The sequence below is a fragment of the Callospermophilus lateralis genome, chromosome 3 (assembly GCF_048772815.1).
Source record: "Callospermophilus lateralis isolate mCalLat2 chromosome 3, mCalLat2.hap1, whole genome shotgun sequence".
Lineage (NCBI taxonomy): Eukaryota > Metazoa > Chordata > Mammalia > Rodentia > Sciuridae > Callospermophilus > Callospermophilus lateralis.
The window spans coordinates 80,410,560-80,434,841 of record NC_135307.1 but is presented as its reverse complement, the minus strand read 5'-3'; the positions used below and the strand labels follow the sequence as shown (position 1 = coordinate 80,434,841).

Here is a 24,282-nt window from a genome sequence, read left to right as displayed (position 1 = left end):
CTTTGTGACAGAGTTTCCTTTTTAAAGAAAACCATGAAAGTAGTGACTGAATTACAGAAAAAAAAAATAAAATACAAGATGATCCATGAAAATGGGAAGATTATAAAAGTAGTGTCTAAAATGGCTGAATTTAGGAAAAATTCCTATCATCATTATATCAAATCTGCTTAGCAACTCTGCAAGGAAGAATTTATTCCTGTTCCTGAAGAAACAACTAATTCAGAGAAAGCAGAAATTATTTGGCCAAGGTAGTGCAGCTGATGCAGCTAAGGGAACAGAGGCAGAGCCAGATCTCAACCAGAGTCTTTGACCACTTATCTTGCAGCAGGAGGTGCAAGGGTCCAAAGGAGAACAACATGGATTGAGCAATAAGAACTTTAAGTAGGACTTATAAAAAACCTTAATAAGCATAGAGGACTCAAAACCAGAAAGAAGGAATAAACATAGCACTATCTAGGACACCAAATAGAAGACTAAAGAAACTGGAAAACAAATGAAATTTTCTAAGTAGAAGTCTAAAAATGGAAGCAGTATTTTAGGAAAGGAAATATGAATGCAATATGCAAAATGAAAGAAACTCTAGATTTATTAGGCAGGCATACTCATTACCAGATCACTATAATTTGTTTACGTGCTAACAGCATTTCTAAGATGGTCTCTAGGATAGCAACAATAGTAATAATAGTTGTTATTATTTTTAGATGGGGTCTCCCTTTGTTTGTCCAGGCTGGTCTTGAACTCCTGAGTGCAAATGATCCTCCTCCTGCCTTGGCCTCCTAAGTAACTAGGACTATAGGCATGTGTAGCTGTTATTATTAATTCAACCACTACTCTGAATGTGTATATATGTCAAATACATACTAGGCAGTATGGATAACAAAAAAGCAGTCCTTTGTTCTCAAGAAGTCTAGAGAGCAAAAAAATACACAAACTTCCAGGCATGGTGGCACATGCTTGTAATCCCAGTGACTCAGGAAGCTAAGGTAGGAGGATTGCAAATTTGAGGCTACCTTAGGCAACTTAGTGAGACTGTCTCAAAATTAAAAAATAAAAAGAGTTGGAGGTATAGCTCAGTGGTAATGTGCCCTGGGATCAATTCCAGGCACTGCCCAAAACACACACACACACACACACACTTATGAAATAATAAAATGATTGTTATAGTGCAAGTAAAAATACTTTTCAAGAAAAAAAAACACTGGGCTGGGGATGTGGCTCAAGCAGTAGCGCACTCGCCTGGCATGCGTGCAGCCCGGGTTCAATCCTCAGCACCACATACAAACAAAGATGTTGTGTCTGCCGAAAACTAAAAAAAAATAAGTATTAAAAAATTCTCTCTCTCTCTCTTAAAAAAAAAAAAAAAAAGAAATGGCAAGAGGAGCCAATCTTCATTAAAAAAAAAAAAAGAAAAAAACACAAAATAAAGCAGTAGTCAGATGGGATGGTGTCAAGCAGACAACTGAGCTAAATCTTGAAGGATGGATAGTTCATCAAAAAGCAGAATAATGGATGGGAGAAATGGAGAAAAAACAATCTAGTCAGAGGAACTGATATTAGGACACAGCTAATGACAATGTCCTAGAGATGACAGGGTTTAATAAACCAAACTGGTAATAAAGGAGAAAAAGAGAGTAGTCACTGACCCAATGAGTTAAATAGGCAGGACCAGTCAGCATAGGCAATACTGACTTGATTCTTCCCCCTCTATCATCCTCCACATTTAGTCACCAAATCCAGTCAACTGTGACTTCACTATGCTTCCATACCAATCTTCTTTTCCACCACACTTCCATCACTTAGATTTATATTTTCCAATTTGGATCATTAAAGTACTTCAATTATTCTCCTTGCCAGCAATTCTCCCATCTTAAAACAATCCATATTAATGATCCCTGAATTCTGCCTTTATTAGGTTACTTCACTGCTTAAAAAAACAAAATGCTTTCAAAGGTTTCCAAGTGACAGTTCCAGGAGTTTCCAACCATTTTTATGAAAAGAAAATAATTTGGACTTGTTTATATCCACATATCTGCTCATATGTGGGGTACTAATTTGAAATTCCTAAGGAAAGGAGACCTGCCTTTGCAGGCTCTACCTCTGTTCCTGCTTTGAATTCTCAGGAAAGGGATGGTGGTAAAGGCTAATGGCTTAGACATCTATAAATATATCCTGGCTTACTTATTTGGACCTCTTGGTTTATAGGAGGAACTCCAAAAAACTGATCCTGGCATTCAAGTCCCTTTATAATCTAGCACCAGTTTACTCAGCTCTAATATCATCTGAAGTTCTTAGTCAAGAAACTTCTGCTCACACTCTCTAGAATATACCGTGAGCCCCAACTGTAAGACCCACAATCTTTTCACTGAAAATTTCCTTCTCCTTCCTATTTACCTGAGTTCTACTTTCTTCAAAGACCCAACTCAAGTGCTTCTTTCCATAAGGTTCAATTTTCTAACAAGATTAATCTTCCTCTGAACAGCTGGATACATGCTGCATTATATTATTTTTAAATTAATCAACACATATTTACTAAGCACCTTTAAGTATGAGTCTATGTACAAGGTGCTGGGGATACACAAAGATGAACAGAGCAGAGTAGCTATCCTGAAGGAGCTATTAGCACATAACAGTAGGACAAGTGATTAGCTGGGTGATTAAAGTACTATATCAGAGGTGTAGCGGAGAGGTATGGAAGTACAAACTTGTTACAGTCCCTGAAGCAATCACAGAAGTCATTAAGGAAGAAGTGATTTTGAGCTCATCTTGAAAGGAGGAAGCACTTGTTAGGTAACTATAGGAAAGAACCCTTCAAAATATAAAACAGGCATGATGAACCACAGAAACATTTGAGTACATTTGTTATATCTGGAATGCTGTATGTATAAAAGAATAATAGAAGCCAGGTGTGGTGATGCACATATCTATAATCCCAGCTACTTGGGAGGCTGAGGCAGGAGGATCCATGCCAGTTTAGGCATCTGAGCGAGGGTGGGGCGGGGTGCACATGCCTGTAATCCCAGTGACTTGGTAGACTGAAATAGGAGAACTGCTAGTTCGAGGCCAGCCTTGGAAACTAAGAGAGGTCCTAAATAAAAAGGACTGAGGATATAGCCTGCAAAGGCAGTTCTCCTTTCCTTAGGAATTTCAAATTAGTACCCCACATATGAGCAGATATGTGGATATTTTACCCAGTGGTAAAGCACTCCTGGGTTCAATCCCCATTTAAAAAAGGAGGGGGGCAGGCGGGGATACAACTCAGTGATTGAGCACTTGCCCAGCATGTGCAAGGCCCTGGGTTTGCTCCCTGGTACTACAAAAATAAATAAATAATAATGAATAACAGACAAGGAAGCTATTAAGTTGGGATGTTCTAGATTATGAAGTACAAACTTTTCTCTGAGGACAAAGGGGAGATATTATAGGGTTTTAAATGGGAATGAAATGATAGGGATGAGATTTACATTTGAGAAAAATTCCTCTGGTAATTACTATAATGAATGGTTTTAAAAGCCAGACAAGAAATGACAATAGACTAGCACAGTAGTTTGGAGACTAGTGAGGAGTTTTGGGAACTATTTGGAAGACTAAATGAGCAACAATTAGTGAGAAAGACAATGAAAAAGAAAAGAAAGGGAAAACAGAAAAAGATCAAATATTGTAATATTTCAAGGAAAGAGGTCAATAAAGAAGTAGAAAACAGCTCTGTGGTTCCTAGATGACATGAGCTGAGAAGCTTTCTTGCCCCACATCCTTCCACCATGATACTTCTGCCTTGAAACCAGTCAATCATGGACTGGATCCTCAGAAACCAATATGAATGATGAGCCTCCTTTATGCACAACATTCGGAAACTGGGATTTAAATTTTCTTTTATTCACCTAAACTGTTTAGACAAAGTTTTCCCACAAGAATGTCTATTCAATTACAGGAGAATATGCAAATAAGTCATACTTTAGAGACCAGATGTTGATCTTCCTTCTCTGGCCAGTTGGTGGAATTTAAGATGAATTTCAAAGGATTCAATACCCTATGAGTTTTCAGTTGCTTACTGAAAGATAATGAATTAGAAGGAAATAAAATTAATGTGCTGACAGCTACTACTTACAGTCATAATTCATGTGCTTCCCTAGACCACAAAATGACCATTTTCTTCCTCAAAAACACTACAGCTACAATTACTACTTCTGTATTAAAGATTTACCCAAATTACTAGAGCCCTGATAACTGGTTTCCTGCAGTACCAAATATAACAGAAGCTCTCTTTGTGATGTTCTTCTATACTGCTGCATGGTGCCTCTTCAAAGATGCTTCTACCTGTTCAAAATTATCTCCTTATTGTCACAAATATCGTTAGTCAGCCAAGTCTCATTGCCAAGGAGCTAGAAGGCATGAGTAGTGATTCTAAACCAAACACAAAACCAAATTTACTGCCTGTAAATCACTGAACATTAAGTTTATTTCTTCCTTTTTTTTTCTTTTGTCAGTAATGGGTATTAAACACAGGGCCTCATACATGCTAGGCAAGAACTCTACCATTGAGCCACATATCCCTCCTAGACATCAATAGTTTATGATGGACATACAATTGATCCTAATAAGAAGCAGAACACAGTATCAAGGGATGGGGATGTAGCTCAGTAATTAAGTGCCCCTGTGTTCAGTCCTTGGTACCATAAATAAATAAATAAATAAATAAACAAACAAATAAATAAATAAATAAATAAGAATTAAGAATAAGAGGTCACTGAGAGAAAACTTGGAATTGGGAATATGCTGGGAGGGGTGTATCTGCCTATTACATGTGCTTTGAAGGCAATATTGTCTTAATATTGCTATGACAATTACAACTTTTTGTAATGTAGAGCTTTGTATATTTTATAAAATGTTTAACATGCTTTTAAATTGACTCATAGTGAAATTACTTTTTAAATATATCCAAAGAAATAGAAATTTGAGATTAGTTCAATAAAAGGTTAATGATGGAAATAAAGATTTCAAAGTCATCATTAAAACAGAGTTAAAGATAGAAGGTTGAATTTTTCTAAAATATAGGCACAAGCTGAGATCAAGAGCTGGAAATACTAAAGAATACTCATTGAAGGAACCAGGAAAATATCATTGGAAGAGCTATGAATGCAATGTTATTCCTGTTTTCCCCAAGAAATCCACATACTGAAAGGAAGAAAAGGTAACCAAGGTGGAATAATGATAATTCAGAGCCAAACCAGCCTATGGGAACAAAGAATATGACACAAAAGTCCTGAAGAAGTTTATGAGAATTTTCTTTAGCCATTTTCCCTCTGATCCATCTGACTTATTGTAAGGAAAAGATGACCAGACAATAGCAGTCAAGCAGCTGGAGTAGACAAGGGCCAGTCCCTGGTTCTTATCCAGTTCACTGAAGCCCATCTCCTGCAGCAGGGCTCCACTATAGTACAGGGAGGTGGTGGAATGACAGCACAGGGGAAGAACTATTGGACTTCCAGCAGGAAGAGGTGGAGAGAAATGGCAAGAGGTATAGGCAGATCTACTGCTAATACAATCATCTGTAAATACTATTCCAACATGATTACAAATTTAAGGCACACTGCAAAGTATATTTGAGGGCTAACAGATACTGACAAATGGAATAATCAAAGTTGAAAAACAATATTAGGTAAGTCATCTTGGAAGAAATACAAACCTGATCTTGAGGTGATGATGTTAAGTGTGAATGTGTGTAATGCTTTACATTAGGCAGGGAATGAAAGCACAAGAGTTCAGATGAAATATGATATGTCAAGAGCTTTATAGGGTTTTGAACAACCAATTAAAAAAATAAAAAATAAAATAAAATCTACCACTTACCCTGGCACAACTGGGTTGTGGATATAAAAAAAAAAAAGAGTTCAGATGAAGATATTGAGGTGGGAAAAAGATAGAGACAACTTTAGAGGAGAACTCTTACTATAGATTCACCATTTCTAACACAAGGATCAGAATCTTCTGTCACAAAAGGTTATATGTTACAGTGGAAAGAACACAGCAAAGGAAATGAGACCTACTTCATCATATGGTGTTTTAGAATAGATTAAAATCACTTATGGAGCTGGGGATATACCTCATTGGTAGAGTACTTGTCTAGCATGCATGAGGCTCTGGGTTTAATCCTTAGTACAGAAAAAAAAAAATGTGATTATGTACCATATTCTAAGTAATAAAAACCATAATGAAATACATTAAAAGAAATACATCTTGCATACCTTCAGTGAAGAATACGTATTCTGAAGTTATATTAAAGTCAATTATTTCACTAACTCCATTTTTAAGTTTTAAGTCTCCCACTCCCCTTCCCCTCGGTACCAGGAATTGAACGGAGGGGTGCTTAGCCACTGATCCATAACTCCAGCCCTTTTTTAATTTTCTATTTTGAGATGGGGTCTCACTAAGTTGCTTAGGGACTAAGTTGCTGAGGCTGGCTTTGAATCTTCAATTCTCCTGCCTTAGCCTCCAGAGCTGTTGGGATTACACTGTGCCCAGCTAAGCCTTCTATTTCTATATCACTGTTAAGTAGGAATCTTCCCGGAATGTGGGAATGGAAGGCTTCTAAAGGTTCGTCAGATTAAGCTAATTTAAGCCAAGTCCTATGCTCAAATTTCACAATTTTTAGCATTATTTCAAAGAATATTCTACATTTAAAAATATTCTTTTTTTTAAAGAGAGAGAGAGAATTTTTTAATATTTATTTTTTAGTTTTCGGCGGACACAACATTTTTGTTTGTATGTGGTGCTGAGGATCGAACCCGGGCTGCACGCATGCCAAGGTGAGCGCGCTACCGTTTGAGCCACATCCCCAGCCGTTTAGAAATATTCTATACTAAATTTATACAAAGCAATCCAATACTTGAAATAATAGAGGAAGAAGTTAACTTTAATTTTAAGAAATCTACAATAATAAAGAAATAGAGAATAAGAATTAGTAACTATTAGGGCTGGGGTTGTGGCTCAGTGGTAGAGTCCTTGCCTAGCATGTGTGAGGCATTGGGTTCGATCCTCAGCACCACATACAAACAAATAAATGAAGGTCCATCAATAATTAATAAAAACACTTAAAAAAAGAATTAGTAACTATTAAGAGAGCAGCCTAGTTGCAGGAAACATAAAAAATTATGTGTATTTAAAGCGGAGGGGCCATTCGGTGTGGTTAAAAACAAACAAAAAAAGCTTTAGAGCCATATACATTTACTTTGAATTCCAAATTTGCTACTTAAATCATCTAATTTCTTGACAATTTATTTTCCTAATATAGAAAATAGCAATAATGGTTTCCTGTCTTGGTTGTGAGGATTATGTGAGCCAATATTTGTTAAGTGCCTAGGTTGAACACTGGCTCTTCTACTTACCATGCTCAATAATAGTAGCTAGCCGGGTGTGGTGGCACCTGCTGGAATCCCAGCAGCTTGGGAGGGTGAGGCAGGAAGATTACTAAGGCCAGCCTCACCAACTTAGTGAGGTCCTAAGCAACTCAGCAAGACCCTGTCTCTAAATAAAATATAAAAAAGGGCAGGGGTTGTGTCTCTGTGTCTCAGTGGGTAAGCACCACTGGGTTCAATCCCTGGTATCAAAAAAAAAAAAAAAGAAAGAAAAAGAAAAGAAAAAACAAAAAACCTTCAAAAAACAATGGTAGCTAGTAGTATTATAACTTAAAGTTGACAACATGTTCATGTAAAACTGTTTCCTTTTTCAACATGGCAAAAACAAGAAATGATACATTCCTCAGAGTTTACCAGTTAATAATCCATGCCATATAGCCAAATTCTATCTGAAATCTGAAAATCTTTTAAATATTTTACAATATGCTAAAGTTATATATTTTACACTCCTAAATATTAAGTATAGAAAATAAAAGTATCTAGTAATTAAGCAACATGTACAGTGTATAAAGGGGTTTTGTTTAGTTTTTGTTTTTGGTACTGGGGATTGAACTCAGGGGCTCTCTCCCGCTGAGCTACACCTCAGCTTTTTATTTTTAGACAGAGTCTCACTAAATTGCTGAGGGCCTTGCTAAATTGCTGAGGCTGGCCTTGCTCAGTATCCAAAATTGCTGGGATTACAGGCATATACCACAACACCCAGTTTTTATGCTTATTTTTTTTAAAAAATTATAGAATTCAGTCAATTTCAATCTGGCAAATCTCTTTGTGGGGCAAAAGCAGCATATCCTACACACAGGGTTGGTGTGCTAAGCAAGAAAAATTCTGGGAGAAATTCTAATTAACTGGTGAAAATAGTGTTGAAATGCAAAATGAAAATGTTCAAGACTGTCAGAATACATGACAAATAAGAGTTACAATCTACACGGTTGTAAGAACTGAAAGATTACAGCCATGCACATGCCTGTAATCCCAGTGACACAGGAGGTGTCAAAGGAGGATCCCAAGTGCAAGGCCAGCCTCAGCAACTTAGCAAGGACCTAAGCAACTTAGAACCTGTCACAACAGAATAAATAGAAAGGGTTGAGGATGTAACTCAGCGGTAAAGTGTTCCTGGGTTCAATCCTTAGTACTACCTCCACTTCTGCCCCCCCCCCCAAAAAAAAAAAAAAACAGAACTAAAAGGAAACAAACTAAATTGTGTATTCTTGTATTAAGGTCTTACATACAGTAAAAATCATGGTGAAAAGAATTGGGATGAGGCTGGAGTTGTGACTCAGCGGTAGAGTGCTTGCCTAGCACGTGCGAGGCCTTGGGTACGATCCTCAGTACCACATAAAAATAAATAAAATGAAGATATTGTGTCCAATTACAACTAAAAAATAATTTAAAAAAAAAGAACTGGGATGATATTTTGTCTTTCTGGCAATGCTTCCTTTCCTACTGAGGTATGGAAAGGAAGATAGAAAAATATGCCTCACTCAGCAGGTTTAAGGATAAACTCAGATTTTAAAACATGAAGATATATGTTTGATAGATGGATTGGGGAAAGGCCCACACAAATAATTAAAAGAACAAACATGGAGGTGCACTGAGTCAGGAGGATCATGAGTTCAAAGCCCATAGCAGAAACTAGCAAGATCCTGCTCTAAATAAAAATATAAAAAATGGCTGGGATGTGGCTCAGTGAGCGGCCCTAGGTTCAATCCCTGGTACCAAAACAAACAAACAAAAAAGGCTTTTATTTTTAATTCTTGAGATGTGGTCTTCCTATATTGTCCAGGCTGGCTTTGGAACACCTGGAATAATTCTCCTGCCTCAGCCTCCTGACAAGTTGTGACTACAGGCACGTACTAGTATGCCTGGCTATAAAAGACTTTAAAATCCTCACTATAGAAAATAGTTATATTTACACAGAGAAAAATCTCTTTAGTTTTCTATCTCAATGTTAGTCAATAAAAGAAGGTAGTCAAATATCCTTTTAAGAATGTAAGATTTCACAGGTAATGAGCAGAATTAATGTTTACCTAACAACTTATATTAGTAATACAATTTGAACTTTATTACTTCATTTGACAAATTGCTCTCATACTGTTTGCACTGCTGGTGAGTTAATGTTTGTAGCTGCTGTTCAATACCAATGTAGGTCCACTTCTGAAAATGTCCTCAGAACTATTCTAAGGTCCAGTATTGTGGTGTATGCCTGTGATCACAGAAGCTCACGAAGCTGAGGCAGGAGGATCATAAGTTTGAAGCCAGCTTCAGCAACTTAGTGAGGCTGTAAGCAACCTAGTAAGATACTGTCTCAAAATAAAAAGGGCTGGGGATGTGACTCTTTTACCTTGGGTTCATTTTTAATAAATACCCTGTTTGGGGGGTATTTATTAAAATGATACAAGGGTATCTTTTAGAGTCAAAGAACACACCAAGGGTAAAAAAAGAAAAATAAATAAATAAATACCCTTTTTGAAGGGAAGGGAAAAGAGAAATCTTCCAATCTATGTCCAATGAAGGCAATCCAACAGTATGAATCTGCCTAATCCACAGACACTACAAGTTGTTTTTTGTTTGTTTGTTTGTTTGTTTGTTTTTTTTTTGGCACTAGGGATTGAACCCAAACGCATTTACCCACTGAGTCAGAATACCAGTCCTCCTTTTTTTTTTTTGGTTACCAGGAATTGAACTCAGAGGCACTTGGCCACATCCCTAGCCCTATTTTGTATTTATTTAGAGACAGGGTCTCACTGAGTTGCTTAGCACCTCTTTTGCTGAGGCTGGCTTTGAACTCATGATTCTCCTGCCTCAGGCTCCCAACCCGTCCTTTATGTTTTATTTTGAGACAGGGTCTCGCTAAATTGCTTTGGGCCTCCCTAAATTGCTGAGGCTGGCTTTGAACTTGCCATCTTTCTGCCTCAGCATCCAAAGCTGCTAGGGTCACAGGCATGTGCCATCATGCTTGGCCAATAAGAAGATTTGAGGAGGAGGGAGATAATCTGGAGCAATTATTTGATAAAAATACTTACACAAATTTAAATAAATACTTTAATAATAAAGAATAACTAAGTGTAGGGTCAGGGGTGTGGCTCAGTGGTAGAGCTCTTGCCTAGCATGTGTGAGGCACTTGGGTTCTATCTTCAGCACCACATAAAAACAAATAAATAAAGGGATTATGTCCATCTACAACTAAAAATAAAAATAAAAAAAGAATAAGGGTAGCATTCACATCTGATTAAGTAAATTCTGTAAACAATAAAACTGTTCTATTGGTCCTATTAAAATTAGTTTTGATAATACTTATCAAATCCTGTGGCCCTTCCACATTAAGATATACAGTAACTTTCTCTCTCCCTTTTTTTGTAGTGGGATTAAACGCAGGGGTGCTTTATCACTGAGATACATCCCCAGTCTTTTTTATTTTTTGAGACAGGGTCTTGCTAAATTGCCAAGGCTGGCCTTGAACTTGTGATCCTCCTGCCTCAGCCTCCTGATAATTGTTTTTTAATGACATATAAACTTGTGCTAATGTTTTGAATTTTATGATGCTGAGCATGTTCTGCACTGGTGCCAACGTCTAATACAATTATATATTTACAAATATACCTGCTACCCAGTGAAAAGTATTAATTTAGTCCATATGGATCATGGACCCCTTTTGAAATACATACTCTTAAATAAGCGTTTAGACTTTTAAGAATCTAACTCATATCTGAACATGTTTATAAACCTCTTGATTTCTAACATATTATAGAAACCACCAGCAATTAAAAAATACTCAAGTTCTACTCACTGTTGGCTACTGTTACTAGAGAACACATGCAGTATCTGGTATGCTACAAGCTTTTAAGATGGCTTAAACTTGAAAAATTTGGTCCATTAGCTTTATCTGATGGAAGTGAATTTGCTACCTAGTTCACTTTGTGTCAAGAGCTAAAACTGTGAACTTAACTTTCTCTTATTGCTGGGTAATAACTGAAAATAAAAGATTCATGTTAAAAAAAAATTAGGCTTTTCCTGAGGCAAGTCACCTACTATTGTCAACAGTCTCAGTTTTTAAATCTCTAAAAAGGCAATAACCATGTGAAGTCCCAGAGAGTTTGGATAACACTTCACTAAATACCCTCAATTTACCCCCCCCCTTTTTGATACTGGGGAGTGAATCCAAGGGAGCTTAACTACTGAACCACATCCCCAGACCTTTTTTGTATTTTATTTAGAGACAGGGTCTCAGTTACTTAGAGCCTTGCTAAATTGCTGAAGCTGGCTTTAAACTGGTGATCCTCCTGCCTCAGCCTCCAGAGCCACTGGGATTACAGGTGTGCCCCACTACGCCCAGCCCCTTCATCTCTTTACCACATGCCCAATGTGCTATCTATAGCTTGGAATGTGGCTCAGTGGTATTTGCATGAGGCTCTGGTTCAATCCTTAGTACCCGAAAACAGTAACAACCACAACCAATATGCTAAGCACTCTAAATATTTGTTCCCCACAAGTGCATCATCCTTCTTGAATATCTTCAAATTGTTCCTATTATCTGTCATCTTCTTTTCCAGGTCTCCAAGAATCAGTGATATCTCCTCCTGAGACACCTGTTCCAGGATCCCCACCATGCCATTTATTATTCTTTCCATCAACTGCTATCCAAATTAGTGAACCACTAATCACACTATATAAATAATGGGTAGTTCTTATTTTTTGAATGCTAGGTCATACCTCTCTCTCTCTCTCTCGCTCTCTCTCACACTCTCACACACACACACACACACACACACACACAAGGTATCCTATGCCCTCCATATAACCACTTTGTAAAATGGGTACTGTTATTCCCTTGGTTTTATCAATGAGGAAAGAAGCTGTTAAATAGCTTGCTGAAAGTCACTCAAGTACTAATTATTACAAATTAACACTACTACTAATTAGTAATAATTAGTATGACTGGGATTCACAGCCAGGTCCCTGACTCCAATGCCATTCTGCTGCATTTAGTGGGGAACTTGAAACTTCTTACACCTTTGTAGGCTTAGGGAAAAGAGCACAAACAGCTGACACCACATTCGGTGAATAAAAAAGGCAGAGAATATGTCTATCCACTGATTTGCTTACTATGTTGCTAAGAACCTGGAAATACAAAATTGATATTATAAGATCTCTGTCCTCAAGGAATTTATAATCAATCAGTCTGTTGGGGGGGCTGGGGATGTGGCTTTAAATGTGCCACTTTATCTCAGTTCATTTTCATTTATTGTATTTTTGCATATTTCTATTGTTGTAATTATCCAGCATTCATTATTATATAAAAATGTGTCTGCTTTTTCTATTAGATATAACTTTCTTTAGAACAGATAATAGGGCTGGGGATGTGGCTCAAGCGGTAGCGAGCTCGCCTGGCATGCGTGCGGCCCAGGTTCGATCCTCAGCACCACATACAAAGATGTTGTGTCCACCAAATACTAAAAAATAAATATTAAAATTCTCTCTCCCTCTCTCTCACTCTTTCTTAAAAAAAAAAATCAGTCTGTTGGGGAGACAGAAACAAGTAAACATATACTGAAATATAGTGTGTGGTAAATGCTATTTTTATGGATAGGTTGCTGAGAAAACAGAACAGGGAGGAAGAAAACAAGAAAAATGTTATGGAAATCTGAATTTTTCCTTTTTCTTTTAAAGCCCCAATTAAGCAGGGTTCTACTATATTGACTTTCTATTGTAGTTTGTACAGCAAGGATTATGTAGTTTAAAAAATTAGATTACCTCTGTGTTTGTATTTCTATTTTATCTAAAATTATTCACTAGTCTAATTCAAATACATATATTTTAAAAACCCACTTAAAAGGATGATATGATTTCTAAATATGTTCCATTTATACCATTATATGTATTTTTCTCTCCACAGAGAAGGAAAAACAAAGGAAAATAAAACTACTGGTTACATAACTGGCCAGAGTTAGAAGTACATGCAACAAAACCTCAAATGAAGGTAGGATTTTTTTTTTTTTTTTAAACTCGGAGGGGTCAAAAAGGGGCCAAAAAACAAAACAAAACAAAAAATCCTGACCCTTTATTCCTAGGTTGAAAAAGGAAGAAACGACTTTTAGACTTTCCCCTCTCTCCTTCCAATTTAACCCTACAATTAAGGTAATTTAGATAATATATTCCTAGCAGTTGTTCACTTGCCAAACAATAGTTTATTCAAGTGGTGACTTTCTGGGGCTGTTATGGAAAACAACAAATGAAAATCCTTATAAAATTCAAATTAGATTATATCTGTGACTTATTTCTTGTTCAAAGCAATTACTATGGAAGAAAATAAGTTAAGCCTAATAATAGTGTAATAATGGCACTTTCTTAAAGTTGGGTACTCTCAAACTTTTATGGCTTTCCTAGGTGGTTGTTCGTAGAGTAAAGCTCTGTTCTAATCTGAAGAGAGTTACGTTTCTCCAAACATAATGGGACTAATAAAGACGAAAATAAAAGAGCAGAGGTCTGGAGAAAGGAAATAGAAGTTTGCATTTGTGAAATTAATGAAGATGACAATAAAGACAAAGTTCTAAAGGGAATAAAATCTAAGCAATTAAGAAAGTTTATCTTGAAATACAGGCCGGAGAGAAAGAATTATCTAACTTCTTTGAGTTGAAGTTGTAGAGAATCAGGTTCAAGTTCAAAGTAGGTTAAACTTGTTTTCAGCTTCTTATCATCCTGACTATTCAGCAAAATGAAAATAACCTAGTGGACAAAGAATTTACATAAAACCTTTTTATTTTCTCCTAATAAATTTTCTCTATCAGGAAAAAGTATATAAAAGGAACATTTTTTTTTAACTAGTCACCATCTTGAATAAGTTAAAGATTCTTTAAAATTCTCTAAAGCTTGGCAAGAAGCTGAGATAATCAACAGCTGTTTACAGCAAGGAACTGCAATGTGTTACTTGCTATAGAAAAAAGTTAGAATCATGGCATCACAGAATTAAAGGGAATTTTGTGAGTTTCCCTTAGACTTTATTCACATACTAGAGAAGTTGCTGACAATTTACAGATTTAAAAAATAAGGGGCTTCAAACTATGGCTATATTTGATACCATAATATTAACTTCAGATTTTAATTGCATGCTTAAGATTCCAAAACCACAATTCCCCTAGAAAGTATAACTGTTACCATTTAGAGAAAATAACATCAAGTAACTTTATTAAACAGTGATGCTATGCTCAGTCACCATAATGATCATCTATTGTACTTTTCTTTCATTAAAAATTTATTAAGAGTATTCACTACTGAATTACCGTTTATCTTGCAAACTGAAGCAAAATTTTAAGTAACTATAGAAATCACAAAGTCCACATTACAAAATTAGTGAACCATGCTCCCTCTTTATATAATATTCTGTAAACTGCTGAATTTAAATGTTGTTCACTCATTGGGTTTAGAGTATTTTCTGGATATAACCTAAACTGTGTAAGTAAAAAGTAATTCTATATTGACTTTTACTGTGCTCATTTGTTTGAAAACTCTTTTCATACGCTGCCATGATTCAATTTCACCTGTTTGTAACGAACACAGAACTCATTGTGGGTGAAAACAAACCAGTGTGTGAAAAACGTAAAAGTTATCAGATATACAAAGGAGTGAAACAATTGAGTGAAAAATACTTCAACCACAACACTTTTTCTCAATCCATAAGAGGGCATTTCAATTTTGATATCTTAGTGACTATATTTTCTCACAAAATCTTCAGATTCCAAAAACTCCGAAACTGAGGACTCACCTGGATCATCTGAATCCCGAATCCGGGCTTTTATTTCTATTAAACTGGGCTCTTGGGAGACCGAAGCCGCTGCCCCCTCCTCTGGATCCTCTACTTTAGTCACAGTAAAGTGTGGCATCGTTATAGTTCGAAATGCTTCGCTTTCTGTGTTTAAACTTCCTCGCAGTCCGCTCTGCCTGCCTGCGCTTTCCACCTTTCACACTGACACTGCCTACGGGAGCCAGTAGCTGGGAATCGGGAAGTACTTGGCGCTCACGTGACCTGCAGCCGCGAGGGAGTGAGGCTCTAGAAGACACGCCTTCCTCAGTGCTTATCATTCACTTAAGAGGATTAAGCACTCCACCCCTTACGTATTGTTATTACCCTAAAGAACCCCAAGAACTGTTCAGGCTGCTTTTCCAGAGCCGTCAAAAGCTGGAGACTGCAGAATTTATGAATTGCTGTCAACTGTGTGCTACCGGCACTCGATTCCTTCACTTAAAGCACTGCCATACCTGTGTGCACATCAGGATCTCAACCTCTGCCCTCATATTTCACATGAAAGATTGGGGAACAGTTCATTTCACAAACAAACTGTATCGACTTAGAAACAAAAGATGGACTATTTGTTAGGCTTTTGTTGTTGCTTTATTTCAAAGCTCATACAAATCATTTTTTTTTTCTTTCAGGGGGAAACATTCATTTAGTAAATATTTAATGACACCTACATATTTTATATATCGTTCAAGATGCTGCAATGTATACATCCAAGAAGAGATACTAACTTTCCCAAAATACAAGTTTGTTTAAAAGAGCAAATTATATTTAAAGGGAAGAGTTCAGAACTTTGTTTTGTACAGGAAGCTTAAATATGTTTAAAAGAAAAAAGAAAATTCAAAGAAATCCTTCTGAGTAAGAAGTATACAGCTCCTTCAGCATATACCTAAAATAACATACTTAACTCTTGGGTCTAGTTCATCAGTTAACTGTATCAAGTTCTCAGTTGATGACTTTAACTACAGGAGTATGAGGCCAACCTCTTCACTCAGCCAGGGAAATCAGTAAATTGAGCCTTGTGTTAATTTCCATGTTGATGATGTAACATAAAGGCTTTGTTAGGAATGCCTTCCACCTGACATGTAAAACTGTGCTGAATTTATTTAACAGTGAAGGAATGACAGTTTGTAATCCGCAAAGAGATGCCACTTCTAAGATAAGAGGAACCCGATATTGTCAAAGACCTACTTTGTTCTCTTCATCGCACTAGAAACTTTACACCATGATTGCATTTAGCCAAGAAACTTGCCCAAAGTCACAGAGCTTGTAAATGGTGAAGCCCAACTTCAAAATCTCCAATGCCCTTGTGGTATGCAACCTGGAAAGTTTAAAGGAACGCTCATATACATTTACCTAAATTTTATTTCCTGTGTTCCTAATAGCACTGATTTGTAGTCTTGGCTGCACACTGGGATTATGTGGGGAGCTTTTAAAAATACTAATGCTGAGCTGGGTGGGGGTGCATGCCTATCATCCCAGAGACTTGGGTGACCGAAGCAGGAGGATCGCAAATTTGAAGTCAGCCTGGGCAACTTAGTAAACCCCTGTCTCAAAATAAGAATTTTAAAAAAGGGTGGAGATGTAGCTTGGTGGTATAATGCTTGCTTAGCATGTAGGAAGTCCTGGGTTCATTTCTCAGTATCACAAACAACAACAACAACAAGACAAGTGTGATGCCTGGGTTCCATCTTCCCTTCTCAGATTTTCTAACTTGTTTTGGAACACAACCTGAGTGAAAAGACTTTTTAAAAATTCCTTCAGATGGTTCTTATATGCAACCACTATAGAATTACTATCATACAGGAAAGAGGTAACTTAAAAAAATTTTTTTTTAGTTGTAGATGGACACAATACTTTCATTTTTATGTGGTGCTGAGCATCAAGCCTAGTGCCTCACACTTGCAAGGAAAGTGCTCTGCCACTGAACCACAACCCCAGCCCCTCAGGTAACTATTTCTATTTTTTGAAAGAAATTAACTGAGGATTGGACAGTGTACTTTGGTGATTCTTCCATATTTACAACTCAATTACTCTACTAATTTATTTGAAGGAACTTAAGAGAACAACCAAACTGTAGATGATTTCAATAGTATATTCTGGATTCCAGTTTGTTAATACTTTACAACCAATAGATATTTCCAGTTGGATCTTGCCTTTCATACTTATTTTATAAAGAGGATCAAACTGTGGCTAATCTTCTATATTTGATAGAAAACAAAGACTTGTGTTCATAAATCTGTGTATGGCTTGTGTGTATAAGTCTATATACAAATATTATTCTGTCACCCTTCACCTCTTAAAAAAATTCTCAAGCGAAACAACCAGGATGTGACAAATTTCTGTTAATGTATTTTAGGAGTAACTTATTTACCAACTTGATGCTTGGATACCACATTGGTCAGCAATTTAATAATAGTTCTTACCATGCACTGTAAATAAAAGTGCAAGGGCACAGAAAATTGAAGGCAAAGTTAAAGTAATATAGAAAAAGCTGGAGGTGGGAGAAGTAGTACAGAAAAAGTTGAGGTGTGTATAATATATATGAGGAGTAACTAGATAAAGGTGGCAGGATGTAAGAAATAGATATTTAAAGTACAATATTCTGTTATGATGAGATACCACTACACCCCAAAACGGTTAAACATAAATAAGGCTAAAACCACCAAATATGGCAAGAATATGAAACAAAATGAACTTTTGGGGAGTGTGAAACTGTTAAACCACTATGGAAAAGGGTCCAACACTTTTCCCTACAAGTCAGCAATTCCATTCCTAATTATTTACTCCTAAAAAGGAAAAGATATTCCCACAAAAGGACTTGTACAAAAATGTTCATACCAGATAAAATAAGAAAAAAAATGTTCATATCACACTCCCAAACTAGAAACAATTCAGGTGTATATCTATGAGAGAACAGATACACAGTGATACAGTCAAACAAAGGATTACTATTGAGCAGTAACAAGGAATGAACTACTGACAATGCAACCACAGGATGAATCTCAAAAACATGCTAAGTAAAAGAAACTTCAACCAGAAAGTATATCATGTGTGAATTCACTGTTATGAGGTTTTGGAACAGGCCAAAGTAAACGATGATACAAAAAATCAGGAAATGGTTGCCTCTGGGGGTATGGAGGCAGAATTTAACTGGAACCAGACATGAGAGGACCTCCCGGAGTGACAGTAAATTCTACATCTTGATAGGGTTTAGGGTTTCACAGGTGCATGCATTTGTCAAACTCAGCCATTATTCACTTAGAATTTTGCACTGCATGGTATAAGAAGTTTACCTCAAAAGAAAACAAGTTGCAAGCAAATTCTGAGTTCTAATAAATAATATGCATTTTGAAGTACTTGGGGGAAATGAACTGATACCTGCAATTTACACTGAAATACATATAACAGGATATATGGATAGATATGTGAAAGGACAAATATAATAAAATGTTAATGATCAGCCAGGCTCAGTGGTGCACGCCTGTAATCCCAGCAGCACAGTAGGCTGAGGCAGGAGTACCTCAAGTTCAAGGCCAGCCTCAGCAATTTAGCCAGACCCTGTCTTAAAATTAAAAATGGGCTGGGGATGTTGCCAAGTGAAAGAGCACCCCTAGGGTCAAAAAATAAATACTAAAAAATAAATACTAAAGATAGAACTGGGTAATGAGTGTATGAATGTTCACTATAAACTTTGTTTGAAGTCATATAAAATGTTGAAAAAAATGCAATGAACTGACTCCACTATGAAAATGAATAAGCAAGTTATAGATTGGAAGAAAATATTCACAAAACATATTTGATAAAAGAATTGTATGTAAAACATACAAAAATCCCTTATGACTTAATCATGAAAACACAAAATGGGTAATGGTTTTAAAGGAAGAGATACAAATGGCTTATAAGCACTTGAAAAGGTGCTCAACATCACTGACCATCAGGGAAATACAAATTAAAACCTACAATATAAAGACTATTGGCAAAGATGTAGAACAAACCTTATAGGGGAAATAAAATAGCAGAACCACTTTGGAAAAAATTCTGTCTTTTTAAAAAATAAATCTAAAACATACATCTACCCTATGACCCAGTCCTTCCTCTTGATATTTTTAACCAAGATAAAGAAAAGCATAAGTCTACCGAAAACATTCAAACAAGTATTTATATAGCAACTTTATTTATAACAGCCCAAACAGGAAATAGCCTAAGTCTCTAACAATATAGGATAAACAACTATAGTATATTCAGACAATGGACTCAACAAACAAAAACTACAGAAACAATCAACATCATCAATGACTCTTAAAACGTTATGCATTATAAATTATATATAACATTCTTCATGTGCATACTACAATGGTTAGTGGTGAAATATCCTAATGTCTCCAACTTAACTTTGAAATGCTTCAAAAATAGATTAATGGAGAGATAAATATGGAATAAAACACATAGAAAACTGTTAACTGAAGCAGATAGGAGATAAAAATTAATGAATTCACAAAACAATTCTTTCAAATTTTCTGCACATTTGAAAACTTCCATAATAAAATGTTGGAAAAAAATACTATGAAAATGAAATTCTTTGAAACCTAAAGATCTTCAGGCCTCAGTATAAAGAAAGGCACTTCAGGGTCAAATTCCATTTCACATAAAAGTTAGGAAGCTGCACAAATCTTTTCTTATACTTTGAGTTTAAAGTCTTGAATTGAAGTGAGTCATCACACAGGTTTAAAATATTTACACTGTCACATTAAAAAATGTTTTTTTTTTTTTTTTTTGAAATACTGGAAATTGAACCCACTGGTACTCTATGACTAAGCCATATGCCCAACCTTTTTATTTTTTATTTATTTATTTTGGGTACCAGGGATTGAACTCAGGCACTTGGCCACTGAGCCACATCCCCAGACCTATTTTGTATTTTATTTAGAGACAGGGTCTCACTGAGTTGCTTAGCACCTCCCCATTGCTGAGGCTGGCTTTGAACTCGCAATTCTCCTGTCTCAGCCTCCTGAGCCGCTGGGATTACAGGTATGTGCCACTATGCCCAGCTACCATTTTTATTTTAAGACAGAGTCTTGCTAAATTGCCCAGACTGGTCTTAAACCTGTGATCCTCTTGCCTCAGTCTCCTATGTAGCTGGGATTTAAGGAGTGGTCCAACACAACTCATTAAATATATGGTGTTTTAAAATACTAAGGCATAAAGAAAGGCCAGAACAGGGCAAAAGGGTTTAATATATTAGACCAAATAGTATACACATTTATTTTGCTAACTAGTTTCAATAAATTTATGATAACCAGTATTGTTTTATTCAACCCATTTAATTAAAAATAAAGACAAGTTAAATAGAGTAAAAAAGATTGAAACAAGGGTAAGTCAGTGAAAATTTATTTTCAACATAATAATTAGCTACTTTTTTGGGGGCAGTACTAGGGATTGAACACGGGGGCACTTAACCATTAACCATGTCCCCAACCCTTTCTATTTTTTATTTTGAGACAGGGTCTCCCTAAATTGCTGAAGTTGGCTTTCAATTTATGAGCCTCCTACCCCACCCTCCTGAACCCCTAGGATTATAAGCATGGGCCACCATGCCCAGCTCTGTTAAATTTTTACACATTGTTATTCTTTATCCTGAGAAATCACTCAGGTTCAGACCAAACCCTATGCATTTTTTCCTCTTATTCTTGGAAACTGAGAGTTATTACTATACAACTGAAAGCTAAAAAAATAATCTAGAACCATATAATCTTTTTTTAATTTTTTAAAATTTTTTGGTACTGTCCCTTAAACCCAGGGACACTTTACCACTGAGCTACATCCCCAGCCCTCTTTATTTTTTGACACAGGGTCTCACTAAATTGCTTAGGACTTCAGGCCTGGCCTCAAACTTGCAATCCTCCTGCTTTAGGCTCCCGACTTGCTGGGATTATAGGCATGCACCACTGCACCTGGCTAGAACCATATAATCTTATTGCTGAAATGGTTCTTAAAAATTACCCAGTAACTGCACTGCTGATGTATCGAAGTGGTAGAGCACTTGCCTAGCACGTGTGAGGCACTGGGTTTGATCCTCAGTACCAAATAAAAATAAATAAAGGTATTGTGTCCATCTACAATAACAAAATTTTAAAAAATTATCCAGTAACTATTCACAATGAATCTTTGATGCAAGAAAACTTCTGTAATAAGTGAGTACTAAGCAAAACACCTGGAAATAAAGGCTACATGTATTTAGAAAATATGAGTTGTGACAGACATTATTCTGTTCATTCTTGAGAATATTCTATATGATGTTGAAGCTGGGCACAGTGGGACAAGACTGGGATCTCAGTGTCTTGGGAGGCTAAAGCAGGAGGATGGCAAATTTGAGGCCAGCCTCAGTAACTTAGCAAGACTCTGTCTCAAAAGGAAAAATAAAAAGTGCTGGGAATGTAGCTGAGTGGTTAAGTGCCTCTGGGGTCAATCCCTGGTACCAAAACAAACAAACAAACAAAAAAAAGGGGGGAGGGTCTAATGTTAAAAATTTTGTTAATATGTAATAGCATTCATTATAAAAATAAACATGGAATTAAATTTTACCAAAGGTACCAGAATATTATTTTAAAAATGGACAAGTATATAAAACCAGGACTATAAGTACAATACACTATAAGCAAAAAAAGAAAAATAAGAAAAAAAAAAAGATTTAAGGATGTTTGGGTCAAAACATAACTTTTCATTAATTTTAGGACAGAAACAATGTAACTAAATCACTAGTTGTCCTTGTAACTCAGTACTAATACTCTGCCCTAGGCATTTGCACATCATTTGTATAAATGACAACAAAATATACATCTTTAGCCAGATTTCTTTTGAGAAACAAAGAACCAGAGTTTACCAGGGAACATGTCACCATCTTTTCCTTTAAATTTTTCCTCTAATGCTTCGAATGCCAGGCAAAATAATAGCAAACATGTCCTCAGAGTATAAAAATTACATTTTTTTTTCTTAGAATGGCTTTTTATTTTTTAATTCATTTTTTAAAAAATAAATGACAGTGGAATGCGTTACAATTCATATTACACATCTAAAGCACAATTTTTCATATCTCTGGTTGTATATAAAAATTGTATTTTTTTTTAAAGAAAGAGTGAGAGAGAGAGAGAGAGAGAGAGAGAATTTTTTAACATTTTTTTTTTTTTAGTTCTTGGTGGACACAACATCTTTGTTTGTACGTGGTGCTGAGGATCGAACCCGGGACGCACGCATGCCAGGCGAGCGCGCTACCACTTGAGCCACATCCCCAGCCCCTTGTATTTGTTTTAATGCTGCTTCTCTGCTATACAATTGTAGTTGAATAACTGAGTTCAATAAGATTAACCACTAAGAAAAAACATACTATTAGAATCACACTTGCCCAGTCTCAAATCATTACTCTTTGATATATTACTTGTACAACCTTGGGCAGGTTACTTAACTGTTGACTGTTTTCTCATGGATAGAAAAATTTCAACTTAGTACAGAAAATAATGACTTGTAGGGCTGGGGGCATAGCCTGGTGGCAAAGCACTTGCCCAGTATGTGTGAGGTCCCAGGTGTAAACCAGCAGTGCAAAAACAAACAAAATAAGATACTGACTTGCATTCAGGTGGACAAGTATCAAAATTGATGATTTTTCAAGATGGGGGAAAAATTAACTTCCTCTACTAGGGAGGAATTATTTTTTTTAAATTTCCTACTGATTCTTAAAAATTTTTATTTGGAATGTAGCACACTGCTAAACTGGGAAAAAATTTATCAACCCAGTGTAATCTTTTGAATGCTTCCTGGTATAATTAGCTAATCATGAAAGTAAGTATTATTTTTGTCTGGAAAAAAAAATAGGAACTCAAAATGAGTGTAGCACAGAGGTGTAGCACTTGCCTAATAATATGTGTGAAGCCTTAGGATCAATGCCCAGTACTGCAAAAAAAAAAAAAAAAAAGTTTAAATATGGCTAATGCAAATGAGCTCAAAATAAAATAAAGGGAAATTTTAAATTGGATTCAATTTCTCAGAGCTCCTCAAAGTGAAAATGTACAAACATATTCAAGAGTTTTTACTTATTATTTGGGCATGTGCACCTGTAATCCCAGTGCGAGTCCAGTTGATGCAGAAGGATCAAGTTCAAGATCAACTTCAACAACTTAGTGAGGCTCTATCTTAACACTTAAAAATGTTGATATAGGGATGTAGCTCAGTTGTTAATTGCCACTGGGTTGAACACCCAGTACCACCCCCCCCAAAAAAAAAGAGAGAAAGAGTTTTTACTTATTAGTGTTTTTTCTCTTTTTCATAAACTAGTAATATGAATAATGAGTAGTCTTACCTCAGACTGAAAATAGACCTGTCAAAATGGGAGACACTCCAGTACCATTTAGCCAAAAACTAAAGGTACACACCAAAACTTGGCATTCATACTCACTTGGTAAAGTAATCAGTGGCAGTTTTTGTTATCAGCTGAATTTCTCAAGGCCAGTAGAAACAAGGAACTAAAGGCAGTGATGCACACAGGTAATCCCAGGGACTCTGGAGGTTGTGAGGCAGGAGGATTATAAATTTGAGGCCAGCCTCAGCAATTTAGCAAGGACCTAGATAACTCAGTGAGACCCTGTCTCAAAATAAAAAGTAAAAAGGGCTGGGGACTTAGCTCAGTGGTAGAGTGCTTTTGGTTCAATCTCCCATACCAAAACCAAACCAAACTAAATAAAAACCTAACAAAATGACAAAAAAACAGTAACCAGGATTAGTAATGCAGTAATAAAAATGCAAACCAAAAGCTGCCACTGATTAATTTAACAAGGAAACTGAAGACTGAAACCAGCTAGCTCTGGGCTAAAATGACAGGAATATTTAAATAAGGGAGAGGGGCTAAATTAGGATTGAAACCTAAATATACCTACCATATAATAATACATTTTTTGCTTTGTTTCTATGCTTTTCAACTACAAAAGCTTCCATCTTTAGTTAAGATGTCTATGGTAACTTCAGGTTTTACATAGCTTCTCAGACTAACTTATTTAGATTATTGACGTGCTTCTGAAATCCTGTTAA

At 36.2% G+C, this 24,282-nt stretch overlaps 1 protein-coding gene across 5 annotated transcripts in view; it reads right to left on the bottom strand.

Annotated features, from left to right (window-relative positions):
• The window catches only part of Slc12a6 (solute carrier family 12 member 6), a 94,636-nt gene that overhangs the window by 59,118 nt on the left and 11,236 nt on the right, over positions 1-24,282 (bottom strand). For 2 of the 5 annotated variants that reach the window (XM_077109156.1, XM_077109157.1), the window contains exon 1: positions 15,172-15,377. The exons of the other annotated variants lie outside the window; for them this stretch is intronic. In XM_077109156.1, the coding sequence (XP_076965271.1) occupies positions 15,172-15,289 (118 nt within the window). In that variant the 5' untranslated portion in view covers positions 15,290-15,377. Of the gene's footprint in view, positions 1-15,171; positions 15,378-24,282 lie in introns of those variants that run through there. 5 annotated transcript variants of the gene reach the window in all.